The following is a 9,417-nucleotide window of genomic DNA, read 5'->3' on the forward strand; positions in this document are numbered from 1 at the left end:
GTGAGCATGATGCACCTACTCAGTTTGGTAAGATAAATATATTGGTAATCCAGTCCTGTGATAACAATTGCAGAATTCTACTGAGACTCTTTTGGGACTTGTAAAAGAAATGGGAGCCACTTCAATCTTGCAGGTTAATATTTCATGGTTTGTTGTCCTGAGTGCACAGTACTTCTAACTACATTTAAACATGAGCACTCCTCTTAACATTTGCCTCCTCATACCTTAAAGTCTAACATGGGTCATGTTGCTGTATGTGTGTGCAGTTGATAAGGCAATACTGACATTTTTCTGCTGAAGCTTTTGATAGATAATATTCTGAGTCTTCTGAATCTCTTACCGCTTTCATGACAAAACGTACCTTATTTTAAGTATCAGATGTCTGCCTAGTATTGTGTTCTTATCAGGGTGTAAAAGCCTGATTCTGACCATAATGGGATACTAAAAATGAAATGAATTCCTTTTGAGCCTTGTTCACTAGTTTCCTCGAGTACAGCAGCTGTGGTCCACTTGGATATGTTAAACTGAAATCTAAGTGAATTGTAGTAGTTTTTTAATGATGGAAAACACTGAGTATGCGGACAGATGGACTGGTTTATTCTGCAGGAGATGTTTGAGAGGTTTTCTGCGGACGTTTGAACACGGACGTTTTTTCACTTCTTTGGATTATATTTGAACTGACGTGAATCATGAGTTTTTAACCATGCTGGTGGAACAGCAGTGTCAGTATGGCTTAGAAGGATTACCATGACATTTTGTACAGACATTTATGGCCCCCTTAGGATGAACTGTTAAGACTTTGGTGATCCCCTGACTTTCCAGCTGGCGCCATCATAAGGACAAAATTCTAACTGGTCCAAAACTTTAGTTTAACACACTAGGTGACTACAATAGCTTGCTAACATTAGTGCCTCAGAGTATAGCTGTTATAAGCTGCTGAAAATCAGGGGGGAAACTTCCTTCATTCTCAAGATATTTTGAAAAGTCTAGACAAATGAAAACATTGTCAAGATCATTTATGTGAAGCTCCAGGTGTGTCAGTTACCTGTGTCCAGCCTGTTGTTTCGACCTCTCAGCAGGAAGGTAAACTCCTCGCAGCGTTCACTCTGGCTGTAACCTCTCGGGGAGTGGAAGCACAGCTCCTCCACCAACACCAGCGCCTTCTTACACATGTCTTCATCCCAGTCCCCCGACATCCTCCAATCTGCATCGCACTCTCACCAGCAGTCAGCCAATGACAGCGCAGCCCTCGCCGCCCTCACCTATCGGACGGCGCTCAGGTATGTAGAGGGTTGGCCCGTCCACCTTTTACAAGGTGTGAACTGAGAAAGAGGAGGCAGAGGGGGCAGTGGCAATAAAGGAAGAACTGGAGGGGCTCTGCAGGGTGTCTTGGTCTGGATCACAGAGACCAGACTGACGTGCCCATGTATGACTGAGCGACACCCACCCCTCTCACTTTCCCTGGAAGAGATAAAGGGAGAGAAATGTGGCAATGTGAGTGTAAGGACATAAAAGTATACAAATCAAGTTTTTGGCACATTGGTCACCTTAACCATTAAGTGAGAACACTGATGCCAAAACCATCAGCGTGTCCCTGATAGATCATTGGCTCCGGTGCTACATAATATCGCTTTAGCATACATTATTTAGAGTGATACTAGGCAACTGGCATCATGCAAGAGGAGAGAAAAGTTGATAGTTGGAAAGTAAAGCTAAATGCTAAGGTCCAACAGATTTGTGATATACCTTAAAGGTTCACCCATATTATGAAAAAACACATTTAGTCATTTACCACTTATCTGGCTATTAGCCACAATGGTGAACCATCTGCCACTACAAAGAATCACAGGCCTTATTATCGGTAATTTTACATTTTCTTATGTTATAAAATACTCCTGGCAAAAAAACTGCTGACAGCAAGGTCTGTGGATTATCCTCATTTACTAGGGCATAATTTCTGGCAGGACACATGGCTGTTGCATTTTTTAAATTTTACATTTTCAGTGCTTTGAGGGCCACAAATTAATTTCCATTTACCTCCATTGTAAAGGGCTGGCAGCAGAAGGCTCCTGGGCAAAAACAAAAATCACCATACGGTCTATGTGTGGCCAGAAGACCTATACCAATTAGTTAATGAGTCTTAACTTACCCCTTGAGGTACAGATAAAGTATTAAGATTTGAATTGAATTGAATTTAAAAGCAGCCAAAAGCTGGAACTGTGCAGAGTTGGGAGTTATTTCATGGGTTCAGCACTACGAACAATCCTTTAACATTACATTTTATTTAACTGCATGTTAATATCACAAATATAACACAAAAGTATCACTTAATGTAAATGTTATTATACTATAGATTTAATCCAGTTTTGAATTACAAGGTAGTACATTGTACATTGTACCTAATAGTCTGGCAGATGGAGGAAGAAAATGATGATTATACGTTAAAATAAACCTCGCTGCAGTGAATGTACTGAGTTAATATTTTATTTTCAAAAATGTGTAAATGGACACCCTACATAGTAAAAGCTAAATTTTTTAATTTCTATTACTTAAATGTCACTCACTCAACAGGTTGCCTGTTTAATTGCAGGGAGCCCTATTGTCAACAATCACCAGTGGATATAGGGATGATTTTGGTGTTTAAAACTGACCAAAGGGTCAGTCATCCTGAAACTTAATATAATATTTCGAAGCAAAACAGTCCTTACTGCAATTACAGAGTAATTTAGATAATTATAAGCTCTCTTGTTTTGAGCCCCTAAAACACAAACATGCTGAAGGAACCACAAACAAGGAAGCAGAAGGAAGGAATGTAATAATGATAGGTTATGTTTTTTCAAATTGTTCAACAGATTCATTCTATTGCCTGGAAGAACCACTAGCTACATTTTTTTATATAGATCCATTGTACTGAAGAAAAAAAATCCAAATTAAAGCATTTCATTAGCTTTAATAATGTCATGAAGTCACGGTTTGTGTGTTTTACCTTTATTGAACTTGACTCTCGAGGTTCTGAGCCATGTTGAATTTGCAAGCCAAAGCGGAGACACTCTACATGTAAAATTTTCTTTACAAATAGATTTGGCTGAGGAATGCGAAGTTACGCCTGCAGTGCATGCATAACCTTTAGCTTGTTATTTTCCTAATGTTTCCAAGACCAGAAACGGGAGCCTGCAGACTTTTTGTCTTCAGTGTAAGTTGGGAACAGAGTTGAGCTCTTAGTCATCTAGCTCCACGGTAAACGGTGGGACACATCTGTTTCCGTGGTCTCTCCAACACATCGGAGTGGACTGCAAGTCACTGTCACATTTGTGGAGACTCTTTTGAAGCTCTCCAACATCCCCTGAAAAAACAATTAGAATCAATCAGTAAGGTGAAGAGACACAACAAGAAGGACAATGGCAAAGTGAAGAACCGGAGGTATAATTAGATATATTAAGTCTGCCTGCCTTATGTGCCTGTGCTCCTTATCCTTTCATCCACGAGAAACTAGACTTCTTTAGCATACTGTCTTTATTTTTGAACTCATTCTGTCTAAATAAAAGCAGGTCAATGCCCAAACTCTAGTTTCTCACAGTGTGTGTGAGTCTCCAGGGACTCTGACTGAGGAGATTGTATGCAAAGTTGTGTCTAATAATACAGATCCATTTCAAAAACCGTGGTATTGAATATGTCTTGGCAAATATCTTGTACAAGTCGTGGTGTGATTGGGAAATAAATCACTGGCTAAACAATGTTCATGGTGTGAGGTCAGCTCACTTTTCGACCAAGCTGTTTTGTCCTTGTGCAGCAGCGGACCTATTTCTCAAGCAAGGTGTCTCCTCGGACAGAGGAAGGACTATTGATCATTTGATGTATGTTGTTCTGTAAAGTGTCAGAGTCAGTCTTTGGGTATTGAGTGGCACCTCCCTACCAAAGTGCTCCTTATGTGTCCATCTGTCTCCCACCCATCAATCAATCACTGCATTAGGCAAAGACATATTTCACTCTGAACAAGATCCGAAACAAGAAATGCTTCCACTCCCTTTCTAGTTTTCTCCATCTCCTCTTGAAGACAGGAACACATTTTTCCTCTCTTGTTCGCCCTCCGTCTCTGTCTCTTTTGAGAAGCTGATTGTCACATTAGGATAGTCTGTCAGTCTAAGGGAAACTGCAGTCTATTTATCCGTCCATCTCAGCTCAACCTATTGTAGAAAGGAATCTGAAATTAGCGAATCAAAACGCCATCCAGACCCAACATCCTACACCAGCCCTCCCCTTGCCCCCCACCACTCACTCCCATTAAGATAGTAAATCTGTCTGAGTGACTTTAAAACCCAGGATATCTCAATCTGAGGAATGGCTGTCTGGCACAAAACTGGCCGCCTCAAATGCCAGTGAGAGCATCAGGATGGAGGGAGAGGCAAAGAAAAAATGGAGGAGACAGAAAGACAGGAAAAGAAAGAAAGAACGATTGTTTAGCAAGAAACAGGGGAAGAGGGAGACGGAGAGATAGAGGGATAAGAGATGCTGACATTAAATTGGTGGCGAGACAGATAAAGAGAGAGGAGAAAAAAAACTGGAGCAGAGAAGGGCAGAAAAAAAAACATAGGAAGCTGGCGGCGAGGGTGACACAGCAACAATGGTAATCAAGGGTTTGGGGATGCAATTTACCACAAGCAAAATATTTACAGAGACTAGTTATTCACAGATAAATGTGCCTTCAGAAACATGTCGACGAATCATTCCACTCCGATAGTGCCATGCCCAGAAATGCACATTCCTACTGTAGTGTACAGAGCAACACTAAACCTCCCACAGACGCTCCATTGACTGCTGTTCTGCCTGGGATCAATACTCTCAAGGAACGAATAGACCACAACACAGACCAGTCTCCCAGTAAGGTCACTGTCCGACGGGTCAGAGGAGACAGGACGGCAAGGTCACAGTCTAATCACACTAGGATGAAAGGCGAATCAGTATACGGGGGGTCCCGTCCAATCACACAACAGAAAGAAGAGGAGAATCGGAGGAGGTCAGCGCCCACTCATGGGAGAAGCAGGCCAATCAGATCTATAGCTAAATCTGGGGGGGAAAAAGGCCAATTCACCAGAGAAAAGGACGTCAATAGACATAAACCCAAATTCAAGGGTATATCAGTGAGAAAGAGGCTCCGAGTTCAACCCTCCACTGTTGTCCTTGACCAAGACACTGAGCCCCTGCCCCGGCCCCTCCTGTTAATCACTAAGGATAAGAGCATCAGCTAAACGTCTCTTTTTTAATGGCTCAGTCCAGCCGTTTCATCCTCAATCTAGCTTATAGGCGATGAAGGAGATGAGGCGTTTATGTTTGTATCCCCTCATAATGAAGGGATCATTCTTGTATTTGCACAGAAAGGACAGATTTGGAGCCGTCCTCAGGTGCGCGGAGAGCGGAGAAAAAGAATCCGACAAATCCAATACAAATAAGAGGGAGGAAGAACATCCAAAAAGTGTGCAGAAAAAAAAACAACTCGAAACAGTACTCCCATTTTTTACTGCTGGGGCATACACCAATAAATATTTATCTAATATCAAATACACTCCCTCACTCTTTTTTTTGAGTATTGGATTTCTTATTTTTTGGCTCAGCACTCCTCATACAAGAATTCCAGTGGTTTTCTCCGTTGCTCAGAAATTCCACTGAAAACAGCAACAAACAAAAATCCTCGAGCAGGGGGCGAATGTGAATTTGATAAAACCCAGGGGGCAGGTTCTTCAGTAACAAGGATCATGTTAGAGAGTGCGACTGAAATCCGAAATCTGTATGTGCAATCTGTCTCTGAGGGATGAATCACACACCTCAGCTGGATTTGGGAATTACAGTGATAAGGCATTTGAAACGCTGCTGTCTGCTGAATAAGAAGCAGAAGATGCTTACCACAAACCTGTGATCTATTGCAACCCCATATCATCATTTGGCATTTCATTTTCTAGTCAAATTATATATTTGTCTCTGCATGGAATAAAACATGTTGAGCGCCTGCAACAACTTTAGCTTTTCCAGTTCAGAGAGAACTGGATCAATATTATTAGTTGTAGCAGTAGAAGCAGTCGTAGTAATACCTCTGAGTTTCATTTTAGCGTTTGCCTAACAATCAGGCAGGTTTAAGATCCTTTCCTTATTCACTTTACATAAAAATCTCCTCCTCTTCGCCTCCTTTCTCTTCATTAATAGGAATTTACATTTATTGCTAACTATTTTTATGGGAAGAAACTGAACACCTTCATGATTGCAAAATGGAACTGAGGACCGTCAGACCCTTTATTTGCGTGAGAACATAATGCTTTTGTAGACAAAGGAGACTAATCCTTTGGATATACCTAATAGGATGTTTCAGTCGGATCTCACTGAACCTGCTTTCAAGTCGCCCTATCCGCTGCCACGCTCTTTCTTTTGTTTTCATCTGTACCTGGAAGTCATCTTTAATTGAACCTCTCATCCTTGCCCTGAGTGCTTTTGTTGTTGTTTTTTTGTTTTAAAGTCTACAAATTTGCTTAAGTGTTTAAGCGAGTTTCACACTCCACATGTCTACGCCTTTATGGCAATTTTTTCATGAACAGTATTTCCTTTAAAAAAGGTGTCATTCCCAGTCTGCTGCTGTACTCTACAGACTGGCGACTTGGCCCTGTGACCTGCTCCTCTCTGTTCCAGACTTTGATGCTGTCTGCTCTGCTGTACCCTGCTGGGCCGTATCATGTTGTGTACCATCTCAAATCGATGTACTAGTGTACCCTTAGATCATCCGCCATTTGTCAGGACTATCCGTGATTCATAGAGGTCATGACCTCTCTCCACCGGTGCTGGCATATCCTCCCTTTTTGTTTTGCATCACTTCCTTTCAAGGCCAAAGCCATGTCTGCCCGAGACAATGCTATCATCGCTCCTCTCTGCTCATTCGGCTGTGACGGATTGATGCACAGGGGTAAACAGATAGGGCTACTACAACACATCTTTTTGGTTACTCTAGGAGAGCGGTAGTGTGTTTCGCCGGGACAGAGACGGCGCTGTATGAGGCCAAGATTGAGCGTGGGGATATTAATGTCTATTGACTAGAGGTAATAGCTTTGCTGAGGCTCTGCCTCGAGGTTGTTCCAATTTGGCCGTCCTATAATAGCTCCTGGACACCCTTTCAGCAAATAAATAACATGATGTGGGAAAGAGACGGCCTTAATATCTGCTTAAGACCATATATCTCTATAAACATGCAATCAAACACTCGTTCACATCCAGGCAGACACTGTCTCCTTTTATCTCAACCTATTTCTATCCCACATTCACACATATCAAAGGTTGCTGTTCCGGCTCTCACAGCTCTCCGCCACTCTGGGCCTGTTGGAGCTGCAAGTGTCTAAATTATCTATAACATGGGACAGGAAATAGAGAGCAAGTGGCCAGCCAGGAACCCTGGGATATTGGTGCTGCTCTTCCTGTCTCTTGCACAGCCAGTGGAGCTGCAGAGCAGGACCTATTTACAGACAGGGAGTGTAATCACATACACACACACAGACAACGGGCGCCCTCACTTCATTTTTCACCTACCGCTATGTCAGAGTCGGTGAGTCAGTGTGTCTCGGTGGTTGATTTTTTATTTTTTTCCCCTGTCCATTTGCATAAATATGGTTCTCTGTGGTGGGAAGCCAGAGCAACTGTGCCTTTGATGGTTGAGGGGGGAGTGGGGTGGGGGTAGTGGGTGGGGTGGCGGGGGTGTGGGTGGAGGGAGAATTACGCACGTCTTACGCACGTCAACCTGTCTTCTGTGTGCTTTCTGCGTGCTCGTGCGCGCACCCCACTGTCTGTTCGTCTTCTATCTAATAGCGTTTGCGTGGAAAAAAAGTTAAATCATCCTCATCAGTGTGGATAGCTGCCATTGATACACTTGCAATACAGATACGAGTCTGCTATCTGTTATACGGGATAGTGCAGCCTACATACAGCCTTGTACAGGCTGCCTCCACACAACATGCATCCCCACTATATACTCGAAACATATACCTCCTAATGGCAGAATGCAATATGAAGAGCCAGGGAGATGCACGAATAATATACATTAAATATTTATGGAAAACAGACACATGCTGCTAGATTTAGGGCATATCCAGCAGAGCCCAGTGCGGGATGCAGGATCAAAGGAGATATGATGCGAATAACGCACACCTCGCAGATATCACAGACCCGAATGCATGTTGGCTACAGAAGTAACAAAGGGAATGTCTTCCTACCTTGGCGTTGCAGAAGCCACTGTCACCCTCTCTGTCCAATTTCCGATTTACGAGCTTCTCCGCTGTTTTAGTCAGATGCGACGCTTGTAAAGGGGCATTCCGCCCTCTTTCGCTCAGTCCACCCCCTCCTCTCTCTCTCTCTCTCTCTCTCTCTCTCTCTCTCTTCTCTCCAAGACGCACCGAGCAATAAGCCCCGCAACCGGGATGGCAGACTGAGAGGGAGAAATGAACAATATGATATCTCTGCCCTCCCCTCTTTTCCCTCCCGTTTCCTGTATTCCTCTCTTATATTTTCCCCCCTCCTTATGTTTTTTCTCCTCTCTATTTCACTATCCCCTCCCTCTCACTCTCTCTCTCTCTCTCTCTCTCTCTCTCTCTCTCACTTGCCTGCTCACCCGCTCCCTCTCCTTTTTTTCCTCCCTGTGCTCTGAATACTAATACCGTGTCTCTCCTCTCACTGCCTGTACAGCCTGGCCAGTGCTAAAGACATACTGATGTATGTGGGGCGTGCAGAGATGCGAGAGAGGAAGAGGTGGTGTGTGTGTGTGTTGGGAACCAGAGGTTTGGTTGGTGGGTGGGGGGGAGGTCTGGGATAGTGTGGAGGGTAATGGCCACTCTCAGCCTGGAGGGTACATGGGTGGGTTAGAAGGGCCCAGGATCTTGTTTGGTCTTATTAGAGCTGTGATTAGATAATAATACTCCTGCACATGCCCCTGGAGAGGAGATGGTAGCGGTTGGGTGGGTGTGTTGGAGGGGTGGGGGCACATAAAATGTTACTCCTTTTTATGGTAGCATCCCTGGGAGGAGAGGGGAAGAGGAGGAGGTGGGGATGGGGGAGTGTGAGGAGGAAGTGTTGCTTGGATGTCAGGCGGTGGAGAGCAGAGATGGAACGGAGGGCCAATGTTGCTCGGCTCTGAGCCAAAAAAAGGACACGGCTCTTAGCCTGTTTGTATGTGTGTACCGCGAAAACCTCAATGAGAAGAGCAGCGAAGGTATACAGAGGCCATGATCTAGTTAGAATGAGACACAGTCTTATTGGAGTCATGATTGGATTATGATATTCCTGCAGGCCCCATATCAGGAGAGACGGGGCACATAAAAATGTTTCTCTGTTTTATGGTAACATCACCGGCAGGATAATGAGGACTCTCCACGGTCTGACGGGAATAGATTTAGA

General features: G+C 43.7%; 1 protein-coding gene across 1 annotated transcript in view; it reads right to left on the minus strand.

Annotated features, from left to right (window-relative positions):
- Window positions 1-8,540, minus strand: part of syt3 (synaptotagmin III) — a 31,364-nt gene extending 22,824 nt beyond the window's left edge. Inside the window, exons 1-3 of the mRNA XM_051388472.1 lie at window positions 8,241-8,540; window positions 2,987-3,343; window positions 1,046-1,461 (exon numbers count right to left, since the gene is read on the minus strand). Of these exons, the coding sequence (XP_051244432.1) occupies window positions 1,046-1,196 (151 nt within the window). The 5' untranslated portion in view covers window positions 1,197-1,461; window positions 2,987-3,343; window positions 8,241-8,540. The remainder of the gene's footprint in view (window positions 1-1,045; window positions 1,462-2,986; window positions 3,344-8,240) is intronic.
- Window positions 8,541-9,417: the final 877 nt, after the last annotated feature.

This window comes from Dicentrarchus labrax, unplaced genomic scaffold, assembly GCF_905237075.1.
Source record: "Dicentrarchus labrax unplaced genomic scaffold, dlabrax2021, whole genome shotgun sequence".
NCBI classification, from domain to species: domain Eukaryota; kingdom Metazoa; phylum Chordata; class Actinopteri; family Moronidae; genus Dicentrarchus; species Dicentrarchus labrax.